This window comes from Apodemus sylvaticus, chromosome 1, assembly GCF_947179515.1.
Source record: "Apodemus sylvaticus chromosome 1, mApoSyl1.1, whole genome shotgun sequence".
NCBI lineage: Eukaryota > Metazoa > Chordata > Mammalia > Rodentia > Muridae > Apodemus > Apodemus sylvaticus.
The window spans coordinates 50,256,891-50,274,819 of record NC_067472.1 but is presented as its reverse complement, the minus strand read 5'-3'; the positions used below and the strand labels follow the sequence as shown (position 1 = coordinate 50,274,819).

At 38.5% G+C, this 17,929-nt stretch overlaps 1 protein-coding gene across 3 annotated transcripts in view; it reads right to left on the bottom strand.

Moving 5' to 3' along the window:
* Positions 1-16,202, bottom strand: part of Zfp91 (ZFP91 zinc finger protein, atypical E3 ubiquitin ligase) — a 35,547-nt gene extending 19,345 nt beyond the window's left edge. The window contains exons 1-2 of one of the 3 annotated variants that reach the window (XM_052189156.1): positions 15,909-16,202; positions 9,777-9,805 (exon numbers count right to left, since the gene is read on the bottom strand). In XM_052189156.1, coding sequence (XP_052045116.1) covers positions 9,777-9,805; positions 15,909-15,964 — 85 coding nt within the window. In that variant the 5' untranslated portion in view covers positions 15,965-16,202. Of the gene's footprint in view, positions 1-9,776; positions 9,806-14,437; positions 14,878-15,908 lie in introns of those variants that run through there. The other 2 variants (XM_052189147.1, XM_052189138.1) reach the window with 2 other exon arrangements.
* Positions 16,203-17,929: the final 1,727 nt, after the last annotated feature.

Genomic DNA, 17,929 nt, shown 5'->3' with positions numbered 1-17,929 from the left:
TAGAAACGGTGAGCTGGTGTTGACACAGAACCTATACTTCTGTTTTAGTGTCTTTGGTTTGTGAAGGTACTCTGTAGGCTACCAAAAGAGAAATGTAAACACCAATCTAGCCACAAAACTACTGATCTATAATCTGTCCTGCCTATAAAAATTATTTTAGGGCAATGGTGGCACAAAGCTTGTGGGAATAATTTGATTTGACTTAAGGCCCACTCTGCAAGATGAAAACCATACCTCAAACTGCTTTGGTAACCACAACCAGAGACTAGATAGCCCAAAGATCTACTGTAAAATGAAATTATTACTTTTCTTTTTTTTTTTAAAAAAAGGAAAGTAATAAAATGACTCCTAATGATATTCTGCTACAATCACAGATCAGTGCCTTACTCAGCCATCAGAGAAGCTTCTTCCTATAGAATATAAAAAGGAATACTGAAACCCACAGCTGGACATCACACAGGGACAGACCTTGGAGCACACAGCTTTAAATAAGATGTTTCATTAAACACCTCCCCTCAGAGCTCAGGGAACCCCAAGGAAGAATCTGAAGCAGAAAGTTTAAAAGCCAGAAGGGATGGAGAACAAAGCCTTCTTAATCAAGCAAACAAAGCTCTTATGAACTCAGAGACTGAAGCACTAGCACAAGCCTGACATGGATCTGTACCTGGTCCTGAGTATATACTATAGCATTCAGTTTAGTATTTTTATGGGACCCCTGAATGTGTGAATGAGTGGGTCTCTGATTCTTATGACTTCTCTTGGGGCTTTTTTTTACTTCTGTTGGTTTGCCCTATCTAACTTCCATGTGATGGTTTTTGTTTATTCTTATTTTGCTATGTTTGGTTGTTATCTCTTAGAATGGTTTTTGTTTTTTTTGTTTTTTTTTTTTAAATAACAGACAGAAAGGGAATGGATTTGGATAGGAGGTGAGGTAGGAAGGAACTGGGAGGAGTAAAGAAGGGGCAACTTTAACCATGAAATATTGTATAAGGAAAGGATCTATTTTTAATGGGGAAAAATAATTGTGCCTTACTACAGGCCAAGAAACTGACCAAATGACAATATATGAAAATCTTTTAAACAAGGAGCCAAAATAAATCTTTTCTTTTTATATGTTGATTTTTCAGGCATTTTATCTTAGCAAAGACAAGTCACATGTCAAAATGTGAAAACAGATTTAATCAAACAAATGTTTATAAAGAAATGGTATAGTATAATTCAACATTGTCAAAATGTGTAAATTACCCAAATATCAATAACCAAAAGCCTGTACATATGTACTATGAGTTAAATTTTGTGCCTACAATTCAAAATGTATGACAAAAGCAAGGGAGGAAAATTTACTAAGTTCAGCCCATTATGGCGGGAAGATATGGCAGTAGATGCATGAGGCAGATTTTCGTAGGATGGACTGAAGAAATAAAGAGACTGCAGCTACAACCTGGGACATGTTAAACTTTTGAAGCCTGTTTCTAGTAATCTAATTATACTAGTCAGTCCTCATATAACTCCAAGCCTTCAAGACAGTAGGAGAAGCTAGGAATCAAACAATAAAAACACGATCCTTAAACATGTGCTATGCATATGACACAAAAGTCATGGTCTATGATTCTATTTATATTAAATATCCAGAAAAGGAAAGTCTTGACATAGAAAGTAGAAATTACTTTTTGGGATAGGGAATGGAATTAGGGAAGGAGAGAGAAAGAATAATTGCTCTTACATGGTATAGTGGTTCTCTTTGGTAATAATGGAAACATCTAAAATTTAGATAGGAATCCATGGTTGTAGAATATGGTCAATGTTCTAGCGCTTTAAAGAACTGTCATAACCATGGCAACCCATAAAAGAAAAGTATTTAATTGGTACTTGCTGACATTCAGTGGTTTATTTAGTCTATTACTGTCACGATGGCAATGCAGGCAGACATGGTGATGGAGAGGTAGCTCAGAGTTCTGTATCAGGATGACCAGGCAGCAGGAAGACCTGGCTTGGGCTTCTGAAACCCCAAAGTCTATGCCAAGTGACATACTTCATCCAAAAGAGCCACACCTACTCCAAGGAGGCCACATATCCTAATCCTTTCAAATAGTGCTATTCCCTATGAGCCTACGGGGGCCATTTTCATTTCAGAGTACCACATACACAGTCAAAGAATTGTACGCTTTATATGTTTTATTACACAATTACCATTTCACTACATAAAGAGAATATAGAATACATAATCGTAAATAATTATGATCAAACAGGAAAAGAGCCAAGTTTCATCTTATTCAAAGATGGTAATAGCAGGAAGTCAGAGTAGCTAAGCCAATTTGACAAAAGAATGGGTTAGTGCTATAAACTCAGATGAGATACTATTACCAAAAAGAATAGTTTTTCTAATTCTCTTAAGAAGCAAGATGAAACCATTGGCAATGTAAATGAAGACGATATTCAAAAATAGAAAAAAATGATTGTAAAAAAAAAAAAAGCAGCAGCATCAAGATGAAGCTAAATAAAATTCCAGAAATTGCAGCCATTGGTCATGATGAAATACACATGGGGCGACCCAGTATTTGGTCCTCTGCCTCTCAGGTTACCCATTTATCCAATTAAGGCTTAGAAAAGCCAAAATACACCTAATATCTGGTTCTTAGTTGAAACAGGCTGTGTTTAGTTTGGTTAGAAGCTAGTGTAAAGTCTTCTCATATCTTAATTTTGTCTTACTGAGAACTAGCAAACCTCAAATACCTACCTAGTACCAGCAATTATTTTTTCCATTTCTCTAAATTTAGCTCACATAAGCATGCCAAGTAATTGTGTCATATCTTTAAATTCCAAGGAAAGAAAAACAAGGAACTAGTTTCCTCATGTTAACTCAAGTTATGGAGGTCACAATGGAAGAGTACAGAAAGTCCAAAGTCCAAATCCTTCCTATTGCATGTATCTGCACTTAACCACTGAACATGAGAGGCCAATGAAACTTCCTTCAGATTTGGCAACTTACATTTAGACAAGGGCCAAGGTCAAGATTATCTATATAATGCAGTGACTTAAATAAAAGACCCATAAGAAAATTTACTCTCTCAAAGCTAACTTAATCTAATGGTATACATATTTACATACCAAAACAGAAATAACCTTTTTATGGACACAAACCAAGAGAAAAAAAGACATTTTCAGATTACAAGAAATTAAATGATCCATAGTCAGGGATTCATATAACCTAGGCTAGTCTTAAATTGGGTACGTATAGTTGAGGATGAGCTTGTCTGATCCTTGTCTGTTCCCACTTTCTGAGTGCTGAAATTTAGGTGAGCAATACCATCATTTAGAGAGCTGGGAAATGAACTCTGGAAAGTCTTCCTGAATACAAGGAAAGTTACCAACTGAGATAAATTCCAAGGCAAATGGTTCACTTATTTTAAGTTAACTACACTATGTGTTTATACATGTTAACATTTAAATTAGACTGCTCTATTTTTCTGTTTATTACCATTCAGATCATAAACTAGCCTATAGAGCATAGATAGAAAAGTATAAATTTAATATACTTAAATTTTTTTGGTGATATTAAAAGCTTAGGATAAAACAAACACTGCTTTTGACTCTCACAGTACTGACATTAGGTAAACTAGCTTTTCTTTTTCTTTAATGCATCAAGACTGATTTTGCTTTCTCTTTAAGCATCAGATTTTATATTTGTGTTCACTTATTGGCCTCTTTACCTGACAATTAGCTCAGTGTTTAATAGATATCCCTGGACTCTAAATGATAAATAATAGCTAGATGCACAAAGGATGCAAAAATACCCCAAAGGAAAGAAGCTAAAAGATAGACCAAAATGACTTAAGATTTGACAGCCATCACATTCATTAAGAAGGTCCAGGCAGAATTTGAATTTTATCTTAACAATTATGGAAAGAATCCAAGTTGGTTAAGTGGCATGACTGGATTTTTTTGCTCCCTCATCCCTACTTTGTTTCTTTCTTTGAGACAGAGTATCATATAGTCTAGTTGACTTGAACTCTCTATGTAGCTAAGGAGGATCTGAACTGATCTTGCTGCTTCTGCCTCTCAAGTGCTGGATTATCACACCTGACTTCAGATTTGCATGCTCATACAGAAGCAGGGCTTGATGGCACTCTTGTAATCCTAACACTTAGTAGTCTAAGGCAGAAAGATCCCATAAATTTGAGGTCAGCCTAGGCTGAGACCTTGTCTCAAAAGATTTATTCTAATTGAAGACGAAAGAGTGACCTAGGTTTGGAGACAGTGGAGGAAGGGGGCAGAGAGGGTAAATGGACCACAGAAATGACTACATTCCATTGTATATTTTATGAAATTCTCAATAAAAAATTATTTTTAAAAGCAGAATGAGACTAGCAATTAAACAGGTGATAATGAACAGCTTGTGAAAGCATTAATATTGGAGATGTAAAAAGTCTAGAAAAGCAGAGAATTCTAGTGATGAATTATACTATACTGTAAATGTGATATACCTGAGACCTTATTTTTGAGTGGTACTTTCCCTTTTACAAAGCTACCCAAGGTTGTCATGTAATGATTGCTTGTCTAGCCTCCATCTACAAGGGGGTGGGGGGGGGAACACCTATAACTAAGTAACAGCTGCTATATATGCCAGATGGCCCTTTCCAAAGTTATCTGATTTCATAAATGCCCAATGAGTCCCAAAGAATAACAATTACTCATCCATCGCAGAAAAATATCAAATCACTTATTTTTCAGACACTAAATTTAGTGTGGTTTCTTATATAATGCAATACATCAATTTTAAGTTTCTTTACATCTCAGTGCCTTCACTTGTAAATGAAAGGTTAGGGGAAAGGAACTCTAAACTCATCCAACTCAATGACATACTCTTCAAATTCCAAGACCACAGATGGAATTAAAAAGGTATCAGAATTAATCAAGGTTTTAGAGTATTCAGGGGACTTGTCAAACTGGATACATATATATTTTGGTAATCTAGCTTTTAAAAATCTTTAAAACGACTATGAAGGAATAAAAATGTCTTAATCACAAAGTCAAAGAGCCAACACAGCCACATTTCAACATTTTATGGGACTAAATCCAGACAGTGATAAAAGACTCAGAAGGTCAAGTAAAGCAGTAAGGCAAATAAGAAACACATTTTAAACCACCCCAGAAAGGCTAAATAATTGGGAGTTATAATGCCATTTCTCAAAAATCAGAGTGTAGGGGAAGAAAGAACATGTTTTCAAAGTAGTTTGACACTGATCTGTTTAAGTACTATACTCTAGAACCTGGGAGTATGAGATGGGAGGATTTTGTTTTATTTTTAGGCCAGTCTGGGCAAAAAACAAAAGCGATTCTATCTCAAAGAAGTTTCGATCATAGAGAGCCCATGTGTTTTTATTATTTATAAGAAATAAAACACACACACACCCCAGCAAGATATGCAAGACTGTCTATTTAAATATAATGATCAGCTTGCTGAACTGTTTTGCGGAAAAGCCACATCCATATCACTCATTTTTTTTTTTTTTTTAATTTTTATTATTAGGACAAGGCCTAAAACTAAATAGTGCCAGCTGGGTTCAAGCCAACATTCTCCTGCCCACTGGTATTACTGTGTATGCTACTAGGCTTGCATCAAACTCCTAATTTCAAAAGCTTCCTGTCCCACATTATTTTTGAAAGAAAATAAAGATCAATTCATTCACACACTTCTACTTTGCATTTTCGTAGTTTAGGAAAAAAAGAAAAAGAAAAGAAAAGGAACAGCAACGAGAGTCTTGTTTTTAACCTACAACTTAAAAAAAAAAAAAACCAGTATCTAGTAACTGTCCTTGTATGCTAATTAAAAGACTGGTACCTAGAAGTTTCTCGGTAGCTTTAGGACAGTTAATATTAAATACTAAGGTGTGATTGGACAGTTGAAACGTTTCACTTCTCCTGTAGGAGTCCATGGCTAAGATGGCTAACTACTTACTAATAAGCAGCAATTCAATCAACCATATGCACTTAGTGAAGCCTGCAGAAAAACTCAAAAAGACTGGACTTAGTTAACAAAAGTGCCTGGAAGGTGGTCCATCAAGACAGAAAGGGCATGGATGCTCTTTACTTTTCAGTGGATACTCCTTGTCCTATGCATCTGTATCCTTTCTTATTTCCTTTATATTGTTTCCTCCAAGTTCTACTAGTCATTGTAGCAAATTTGTTGGCCCAATGTAGAGAATGGTGTTGGTAGAAAGCACTGGTAGAAAAAACAAGGGAGATTGGCAATGGAAGTGGTGAATAATCTGAACAAGTGGTGAGCAATTTGTGAAATGCTACCCCCAGGTAGGTGAACTGGAACTGGGTATCAAGCAGAGGTCAACTAGAGCAGTGGTTCTCAACCTGTGGGTCAAGAACACCCCCCCATGTCAAACGAGCCTTTAATAGGGGTTTCATATCAGACTATCTTGCATGTCAGACATTTACATTACAATTCATAACAGTATCAAAATTACAGTTATAAAGTAGCAACAAGAATCCTTTTATGGTGGTGGTGGTAGTGGTGTCACCACAACATGAGGAACTGTATTAAACAGCTGCTGTATTAGGAAGGTTGGGAACCAATGAAGTAGAGGAACCCCAGTTACTGTCTTATATAGAAAAGATCAGCTGTTTGACATGTGCAAAGAACAAATCTCTACAAACTGATGCTTTTGTCCTGTTTTGAGAATTTAAGATAAATAGTTTGTTAGTCCTACAATTTAAGAATGAGAAATTTGAAGAAAATTAAGAAGACTAAGCAATTTACAAAAAAAGTAAAGCAAAACGAACACCCCCTACCCACCCATCAAAATAACAAAAACCTTTATTCACACAGTTCTAGAGACAGGTAAGTCTAGTTCTACTAGACTTGTATGGGGGAATCAAACAACTGTAAGCTAAAAAAGACATAACTACTTTAAAAGTCATTTCAGTTATAAGGGCGCACGTGTGTGTGTGTGTGTGTGTGTGTGTGTGTGTGTGTGTGTTTATGTAAACATACAGCATCAGGAAAGTGGGACAGTCTCACTCTGGAGCTCACACTGACTTCAAACTCTTAAGTTTCCTGCCTCAGCTTCCCAAGTCCTAGAATTATAGACCTTTACTACCACAACCAGCTAAGAAGTTAATTCTCAGAATATGCTTGTGTTGTAGTGCCCAGTTTGCCTGAACACCAACCTAGATCAGTTGAAGGACTTCAAGTCTTAAGTTTTGGGAAGAAGTTCAATCTCAAGATTGTATCAGAAACCCCAAGTTTCCAGCTTACAGCTTAGATTAAAAACTCTAAAACCAGTAACTACCTGAATTTCTACTGGGCTGGTTGATCTGGAATTTCTCAAAATTCATTTTTAACTGGCAAGTAACTCTATTTATTGGTGTAGTAAAGGTAGTGAAAGTAATTTTACCTTGTCTCAGTATCTATTTCAAATGTATAATTAGCTTACTAGTTAACAGAGGCAAGGCTCATTAAACCAATTTCCACAACCCATCATGACCCCCCAGAAACAGGGTTGCTCTGTGTAGCTCTGGCTGTACTCAAACTCTCTGTAGACCAGACCAGCCTTGAATTCAGCTCCACCTACTTCTGCCTCCAAAGATCTGGGATTAAAGGTGTGTGAACCACCACTGCCTGGCAATTTTAAATAGCACATCCAAAATGCTTTAGAGTATAGCCATGAATAAAGAGCTGTCTCTGAAGGCCTGCAGTCCCATGAATTTCCAGGTTACTTCTATCAGTTGGTTTCTACTCTTTGCCTGCTAACACTGTGCAGGGCCTTTATTTATACCACTACTAATATGTGAGTACTAAATCCCAAATATGGTGCTTTTCTGTAGTAAAAGGAAGCAAATCCACTCTGCAAGAAATACATGCAGGTACATTCTCTATTGCTGCTCTTCTGTCCCAGTATTTGGCGAATGCCAACTAAGCTCCAGAAAATTGGAAGTTACATTCAAAACACACAAAGTGTGTTTTGTGTTTATAATATAAAGCTTCAATTTAGCAAATTAACATAATTGCCAGTTTACTGATTTACCATTTTTGTGTGAGCACTTAAAATGACTTTAGCAATCTTGAAATGTCTATTACATTGTTACTTACTGTGTACTAAAGTACAGTACAAGAAAACACTGAAATGCACTTTACAGTTTAGTGTAAACAAAATGTACCTATCATCAACAGCTCCCCTCCCCCAACCTCAGCCTCTGGTAACCATTCTTCTACTACTTCTATAACAGAGTAATTTACAACTCATGTAACATTAAAGTAACACAGCATTTGTCTTTCTATGTCTAGCTAATTTCACTTAATGTTCTCTACTTCTGGCTGCAAATGACATTTTCTTTTTTGTTAAAGACTATGGGGTATTAAATTCAGATTCTGTTCTTGTTTACTGGAGACAAGGTTTTATTTTGTAGCTCAGGCTTGTGTGGAATTTTGTGGTAATCCTTCTAAGATACTTGAGTACTTGGATTTACAAGAATAAGCCATATGCCCACCTAGAAACACCAAACAAACCCTTCACGGTTATAAATACTGATAACACACAATGAAATTATCAATTCAGACTACTAGCAAAAAGAATGATTAAATGTAAGGATCTAGGAAAAAAAAGAATGCTACACTCTTGATGGAAATGTAAATTAGCATGCAAATTTGAAAAACAGGGGAGTTTCTCCCCCAAAAGACTAAATACAGTAGAGGAAAACAGTCCAACCACGAAATAATAAATTGTTGCCCTATAAGTTACCATGTTTGGGAGATGAATTAGTGACATCTTTGTCACATTCCTTCAAGTTTCTTACTCTGATTTTTGGAATGTAAAGCGAATTACTGTGTAATTTTTAGCTGGCAAGGTTCTTATGTTCCTATTTACATAACAACTGATAATATAGTAAAGAAAACAAAGTTTAGAAAGTGTTAAAAAGTCAAAGTTATGAACAGTCATATAAACATCAACAAATAAACAAGTAGATGATCATCAGAATTGAGGACCAATGAAGCCAGAAGGCAAATAGAAGTTAAGTTTTCTCTTTTAAGCTGCATTGACATTAGACTAATGAAGACATAGGAGATGGGAATTTGAAAGTACCCAAATCCAGAATGAAGTTTTCATCTTGCTTCAACAGCACAGTAACCCATCATGCTGGCAATTCCAGATTAAAATACTCAAACAAAAATCATCTCCATTCTTTTCAGATATGATAGAAGCCAACTTCTTAAAACAAAAACAAAACAAAACAAACAAATAAAAGTTTTAGGAAAAACTACTGTAGTATTCATTACCTAGCTACATTTTCCCTGGGTAGTAAGATCTCCACAGTGATTTTTGAATAAGGAACAGACTTTCCACATATGGTAGATATTAACACTTTCCAAATAGTAACAAGAACCTTGCTAGACAAAACAAAACCCAAACAACCCCCCCCAAATACCTATCATGCCTGTATATAATACTCATATCTGGTATTTGAGATTGATTAGCTTTACATTCCAATAATCAGAGAAAAGAAAACTGAGTCACTAGTTATCAAGATTTGCCTACACTTTAGTATTATTACATAAAGTCAGAGTGGTCTTTAAATTAGAACCTATTATTGATTTTCTAAATTCAAAGACACTGTATTGCTCAAATCTGCTTCCAACTTCTCCAGAGGCCTACTCCTCTAGGAGTCTTTGAATGGAGGAAAACTGAATAACCAAGCTTAAGTGTAGTGCCCTTTCTGTTAGACTACAAAACAATCAATGCTACACGCAAGAGAATGAATCTTACCTTTATCAGTTGTTATTTTTTCTATACACCTGAAAGAAAAAAAGTCAAGTGTTAAATGAGTAATTTTGTACATTTCCTTAAAGCATAAGTATTTATTTTAGGTTCATCTCCATAAAAATACAGAAAGCATTTATAATATGTTGTTCAAAGCAAAGCCTATTTCAGTAGTGGTAGAAATATCCTATCTATACTATTCCATGTGGCTGCTGATCATTTGAAATAGCTACTGTAATCAAGGATCTTGCGTTTTTTTTAATGTTGATTAATGTAAACTTACAGAGTGGCCACTATAATCAGCAGTAAAGAAACAGAATTATCTTCTGAATAGTTGCTTTTAAACATTAAAAAAAAAAAAAAAACAATGAAAATGTTGCTACTTTTATTAGAAGTGGTTATGAAAGAAAATGAATATCCTTATTTTATACAAGTACGATAAAAAAGACTGAAATGATAACTTCCTATACATGCTACAAAGTAGGTATAGCAAGGATAGTAAAATGTCAGTAACTCTCACTCACTGATAAATGTTGTTACACCACTTCCTTTACTTTGATATTTATTGAACAATCTTTCTAACAAAAATTTAATGAATTTTAAGAGTCCTCAAAATTGATAACCAAATCCAATAAACTTCTAAAAAGGCAATCTATACATATCTGGGATACATATTACTTATTCTTTACAAATTAAATGCAAGTAAAAAACTCAGTTATAAGCCTTAAAAAACAAAGTGATCCCTACCACTTTAATTTGGGATAGCGTCTATCAAATGTAACTGGAATTATGAATTCCATACCCCTTCCCCAAACTCATAAGTAAACTGGCTTCCTATTTTTAATCATAAAGATATCACACAGTATCTAGAAGCAGAAATATTGCAAATAAACTTAATGTAATTACAAGATGTTTTGTGAGAAAACTGTGATTTTTACCTCAATTTAAAAAGCTTAGTACTATGCTGGCTTTATTCTGTTATAAACTTCCCAACTGACCCAAGCAATTGTGAACCACCTTCACTTTAGGAAATGGAGCACTAAAAACACACCTGCTGGATGCCTTAAATGTGTTTGAAATCATTCAATGTTTCTACCACCATCCTGACTGCCCTAGGATCCCAACCACTTAGAATTCCAGTGCTGTGCAACTGAAGCCTTCTAGAAACAAAGAGCTGTGTTTGTCAATTCAGAAAATTCACCACCTCATACTTCTCCACAACTCTTCAAGGAAGCACAGCAAGAAAATGCCACCTACAGGTTTATTACTACTTTTCTTTTGATCAAAACAACAACCCCACAATGAACCCTTTATATATCAGAGATTAAAACAACACCTTTCATCATGTATCACTCAAATGAACCTAAAGACTTCTAAAAATAATCAATTATTAGTTTAAAAAGGCTATCCAACAACTACATTTTAAGACTTACTTGTTGAGTTTTAAAATCTGGAATGCAGATATCTTATTTTATATCATGGAATAAAGTAGAATAAAGACATTTTACCTCCTATCCTAGTCTTAATTTGATTTTCTTGTATGCACATGGATATTTTAATTTATTAAATAATGAAAAAGCCAGGCATGGTGGTACATGCTTTTAATCAAAGCACTTGGGAGGCAGAGAACCATGGACAGATCTGTCTGCTTAGGAGGCCAGTTTGGTGTACATACAAAATTCCAGGCAAGGGCTAACATAGTGAGACCCTGTCTTCAAAGAAAGAAACATAAAACCCAAACCAACCAAACATACCAAAAAAGAAAAACAAAAAAACATAAGAGACAAGCCAAAGGGAAAAAAAAAATTATATCCTCAACCTTCAAACGATTATACCATCCGTTTCTTGAAGCATATCCAAAAGTGAAATGAGGATCATAACTAAAATACAGCAAACAATGAGCTTAATTTTTGAATAACACAAACTTCATACAAATTGGATCTAACTTCCTAACTACTAGCTATTTAGGTCTTTGTGAATAAAGCATCTAACATTTAACATGATGCCTTTCTTCTGAATATATTTCCTGGGCTGGAGCTAGTGGGATGGCTCAGTGGTTCAGAGCACCCACTGCTCTTCCAGAGGTCCTGAGTTCAATTCCCAGCAACCCCAGCAACTGCAGGCTGAATATATTTCCTGCAATTTTTATTTTCCTGCATTCATATTATGTATCTGCAAGTCTCAAAAATGTCAAGTTGTTATAGAGTCAAGTTTATGAAAGTAAAACCTGTTATTCAGATGTAAAGCTCTTGCCACAAACTCAAAATTCACAAGAGGAAACAGTTCTAAAGATGCTAGTGACTTGCTTATGGTCACTAAGCCAGTAAGTAGCGCAAGCTGAGACATCAAATTTTCAACCTGAACATCAAGTTCAAGCTTTGCTCCAGTATATAACTTGTCTTCCATTAATACCACACATTTTTAGTTAATCCAAATCTATGTTTTTGATATTTTAAATGATTTTGTATACTGGGCTGGTTCTTTAATTGAAAGAAACAAATACAGGTTAATAGGTTATAGGAATTTTGTAAAATTCCGATAAAAAAAGCAAGGAGAGGGAAAGTGAGTGAAAAGTTAACTAGGAAAGGAAAAGGATCTGAAAAGAACAAATGTATTATAGCAATTTAATAATAAATTAAATTTCTCATCTCCCTTTTAAATGTCATTTTATTTGGAAGAGATTAATCAAAGTCAGTTCAGTACACTGACACTCAAAACTGCTTGTCTCAAAGGATAAATAAATGAATTTTAAAAAATGTGTTGTCAAAGAACAGCTGTAAAAAGTTTAATTAATGAATGCTAATCAATGTTTTCTTCCTCACCAAGGTCCTTGAAGATGAAGCCAAGATCTAAATTATAATTTAGCCTTTTCCACCTTGGAGGAGTAACAGTTCTAGCCCTAGTTACTTTTCAAACAAGGGTTGCAAAGCTGGAATGTACTGACAGCTCTCTGATTTGCAGGCTACTGAGTAAGTAAAAATATGCAATACAAACGAAAATTTTAAGAATCTGATAAAATGGTATAATCTTAAATACATGAGCAAGGGATAAATCTGAAGGCAAAAGAAGGTAGAGCTCATCATCACTATAGTACTAGATGGAAAGGAACATGAAGATTGCGTCTTCCTCTTCACAATAAAAACAGTGATTAAAAAACTAATTCAAGTAATCATATTCATCCAAGATGAACTGTTTCCACAATTACACTGTAGGAGTCAAGGTCCATTAGTACTTCCTACCATGTAGGGAAAAGCAAACCCTTCTAGGTATAATTTAACTTGATTCAGATATACTTAATTCTCAAGTGGTAGGTTTATGTAAGATAATATAAAACCACAAAACTTTATAAAACATGTACAAAACACCACTATAAAGTACTCTTGCCTCTGTTAGACTACCACTCCTCAAAATGACAAGTTGAATTTAGTATTTTAATGTATAAGACAATGTGTGGTATATTTAATACACATAAGCTCAGATCATAGAGGTTATTCCCTGTATATTGTGTAGAGAAGAAACTGAAAGATACATAGGTTAAACATTTTGTCTAAAGAATTTATGCCCAATTAAGATTAATGATTTATATATTTTCAAGTTTGTGAGATTAAATTCCTTAAGATTTTTGTAAAGTGTACATACAGCAGTTACAACTTTCAATTTGGCTTACAAATTTGTAGGACAGTTTACTCTCCACAGAACTATAGTTCCTAAGTTTTCTTAAAAAAGTTAACTTTCTTAAATCACATTAAAAACTGGGGAAAACACTCTAGTAGCAAATTATGATACAGTTGCATTTTATTCCTGAAGCATCTTATGCAACTGTTCCAAGTCACAGATTTAATTCTGGAGCAAGCTTGTTTTTAAGCTTTAAAAATTTCCTAGGTCTAAGGTAAGCCAAGCCCTTTGCACTGTCTCTACTGGAAGGTTCTTTGACTTTTCTTTTTCCTACTTGTAAATCAAATGACAATCTTAAGAGCGAATAGCTAATTTGATTAAAACGTGTAACTTATAAACTCATGTACTTAATTATTCTTAAGCATTACTCTAATGAGCAATTTAAAATACTGAAGCTCCTGGCCATCTGTTAAGGGCCTCTAATTAGTTCAAAGTAGTAATTCAGATCAACGTAATCTTAAGGTAATATATACATAAAGAAAAAGTTCATATACTGGTGAAAAGAACTACACATCTAATTTAATTGTATAAAATACACTTGTAATTGGCACAGTGGTGTTTTCATCCTGAGGGTAAAATTGAACCTGATCATTTAGAAGGGCAAGAATGGCTACCTTGTAAGTGGCTCGAATGATAATCACAGATAAAAACTCTCTTTAGGGCTAGTATGGTGCGGATGATTTCCTAACGGGAATGTGATGTAACACTGGAAGCGAAAGGCTGACAAAGGGGGCGCAGAAGCCAGAGTGAGGACAGAGCAGGCGGGAAGCAGAGGGCGTGCAGCCTGCACAGGGCGACCTCGGGCGTGGACTGGCGACTACAGGCTGCGAGGCAGCGGGAGCCCGGCCGCCAGCGGCGTGACATCTGGCGTGCAGAGCCGGCAGGGGGCAGAGCAAGCAGGGTGTCACGTGGAGCGGGCGCTACGGGAGCCGGGAGGGGAGTGTGAGAACTAGAGGGGGGTCTTCCCCAACGCCTCAAAGACTGTTACTCACTGGAGTCGCGGACTCTTCTTGCCCTGAGCAGGAGATGGGGGCTTCGCGGCCGCGGGCTGATGCCCGGGGCCGTCGGGAGGCCTGTTGCTGGGGCTGCTCCTCCGCCGGCGGGGATACTCGGCCTTTCTCCGGCGGGACACAGCGGCGGCGGCGGCGGCGGCCGCAGCGGTCCGGCCGCGGTCCCGACCTCCCCTCAGCACGCGGCTGCTCGCGGTCTCTGCAGGCGCCGCCGCCGCCGCCGCGCCGGGCCGGACCTCCTCGGAAGCCGCGTCGGACGCCGCTGCCGGGCCCCCTTCCTGGTCCTGTTGCTCCGGGGATCGCGGCTCCTCCGTCTCCCCCGGCATCGGGGCTCGTCCGTCCCCCACCCCTGCGTCCCAGGCGGTGGAGGCGGCGGCGCCCGCGGCGCAGCTCCCCCCGCCCCCCTCGGCTCCCGGAGCGTCCGGCTCCCTCACTCCGGAGCGCCTCTCTCCCCCCCGCCCCTCCGCCCGTTCCGAGGGCGCCCCCCCACCCGCCCCCTGCCACTCAAGCCAGCGACCGCCGGCGGCGCGCACGCGCGCACCGTACAGACACGCAGTGGACCAATAGGGGGAGGAGGATCGGCCCCCTGGCCCAGCCCCTCGCGGTCTCACGCGCAACAGCGCACTCGGTGCCCTCCCCCACCCCTCTCTCCAACCAATCAGGAAACGGCTCTGAGGGAGAGCGCGAGGTTTCCTTCCCCGCGCGCCCGTTCTCACCGTTAAACGGCTGCGTCTCGCGACAATCCCAAAGTGACCTTTTTCCCCCCCTTAGGAGTTCAGCTCAAGCTAGGGGCGGTGGGAGGGGCCGGGGCGGTGGCCAGGACAAAACGCACCTTTCCCGGCCTCGCGCGCACCCCCCTGCCGGCTGCGCGCGCACCTGCCTCCCTGAGGCGCCGCTGTTCCCTCAAGGGTTCTTACTAGCCTAAGAAGTAGCCTGGACGTTATCCAGCATCCACCCGGACCCCCACCTTCCTGCTCTGGCCTTTCTGTCCCCAGCGCCGCCAGCTCTTGAGGGGAGAAGTGGTAAATTTTTTGAGTTGCAGCTTCTCCTTTAAGAAAAAAAGGCCCTGTCCGTTGCCGGATGAAAGTCTCTGAAAAAATGGCGGCGATAGGATAGAGGCGGGGTTGAGGGGACAGCGCGGGATAGTCATGAGGCGCACGCGCAGGGCCAACTTCGCCAAGGGCATTCTGGGAGACGGAGTCCTATTTAGTCTGTGCTTCCTGGGAAGTCACGGAACTAGAGGCCAAGGGGAGGCTGGGAGCTTTTCTATCCGCTGTCTTGAGTTTACGTTTCACCGAGACATTGCTTCCGGGTTAGGCCTCGACGCCTGCGTACAACTGGCTCAAATATTGAGCCAATTACTGGTTAGGGGTGCCTGGGAGAGATCCTACTTCTGTTAATCTTTTTGTGTAAGTGCTCCAGAGTGCCCGATGCTCCAGAGAGTCATACTTACTTCGGTCTGGTCATTTGACGCCTTCTCCGCGACCTGTTAGCTACGTTCGTTTTCATTCCTCCATCTTGTGTTGAGCCTCTCACTTGTGGAGCCCAGGTCCGGGACTCGTTCTGCCTGCCAACTAAATTTTAATAAAACGTGTAGGACGAAGTGTAAAGTTGTTTCCTAGTAGGAATGGGGCGCCGCGGGATTGGCGTTGGCTGTGGTCTTTGAGCTGGAACTGGAGAGACGGTTAGCGTGACTCGCTGTGATTTTTGTGGAGAAGCTAGCTGCCGCTCACGTTCTCTGCCCCGAGGCTGCATGCCTTTGCGGTCTGTAGCTGCTTCTGCGGCACAGGAAGCACAGTCATAATAGCAGCTCTGACTAGCGTGTGCAGCGGAGTACCTTCCTGCTGCGTAAAGGGGGCTTTCCGATGTTCAAACCGCAGCTGGCGATAATGCAGCCTCTTGTGGGTTTTTCCCTCTTACACTTTTGTAGGCATCTCTTTCCCGTTTAAACATTGTTTGCATTCCTTGGTTTGCCTTTTATGCATTGTAATCAGGAAACAACTTTCATGGAGACGCCTTACTCTTCGAAGATGGAAACCGTCTTAAGTTAAAATCTACACAAGTGGATGGAAAGATACAAAGTTTGGAAATCTAATCCTAAGTTTTAGCCATTAAATTTTAGATATGCAATGGAGTTTCTTTTTCTTTTTGACACCCCCCCCCCCCAGCATCTGATTCATTTGCCACACAGATAAGGCAAATGTTTTATAGTCTGTACTGGGATTAATGTCCTTTTCAGTTGTAAAAACCGACAGTGTCAGTAGAAATGATTTTTCCAGCTGTACTTTTGCAATGAGCACGTTTGGAACAGCACTGACATCCAATGGCTGCTTAAAGTAATACAAAAAGTGAGCCGCTTATAAAGGTCTTCATAAAACGAATGGCTTGCTCCTTTTAAAGGCTGATCATTACAAAACTATCCCTTTATTCTGTTCTTTTAGCCAGTTATTATTCCCTGTGCCTTTTTGTCTCTTGGTAAATACTGGGACAAAACCCACTTCACAGGGCCATAATTATAGTTCTTTATATACCGCCTTTTCTAGGAGGGCCTATTATAAATGCGTTTTTTTTTTTCCTTTTGAGATGAACAAGGCACAATAAGAAAAATTAGACCTCTCTCACCTTTTTGAAGAAATTGTTACGAGGCAATGTGAACTGAGCAGGACTTGTAATTCAGATTCTGCAAGCTTAGTACTTAGTATCTTAAATCTTTTCAATTGATTCTTCCTTATTCTGTAGATGTTTGCATTTTGGATAACTGTATAAACCAGGACCAGAGAATTCAAAATTGAACCCACTTCTGTTCAACTTTAAAGAATTTATAATCTGGGTCAGTGAGAGATTGCTTATCAGATAAAGGCACTTTGCTTTTAGGAGAGTGCCGACTTCTTATTCTTACAACTCGAGAATGCCTGTTACACACACACACACACACAGGCACATGCACGCACATGCACGCGCACACAATTTTTAAAAGGTTTGTTTTTAAAAATCACTGGGAAATGAGGTCAGCTGTACTAAGTACAGATAATGTTATGAAGTTGGTGCTATTTAATCAGAAATTTTAAGAAAGGAGCCTATGCTTCCATGGTCCTCTAGATTTACAGAAAAAGGAGGTAAAGGAGGGAGAGAAGGAAGGAAAAGGAAGGAGACAGAAAAATAGCAAGCAGTGTGCAGTGGGAAACTTAAAGTTAGAAAACTTACAAGTGTAAACCTAAAAGTTCTATGTGTTCAAAATAAGCCCTTGAATATGGTAGATGTTTAAATTTAAAGTAAAAAAAAATAACTTTCAGTCTTTATAGCCACTCTGGCCAATGTGGCATCAAAACTTCAATCTTGCACAACCTTGCCTTTTTCTGTCAGCACTATTTAAAACAAAACAAAACAAAAAACCCTGAGCTACTAGAAAAGAATAGAAAAAGTGTTCAACAAATCAAAAGTGAGGAAGTGCTCAGCAAATACAGGAACCAAAAA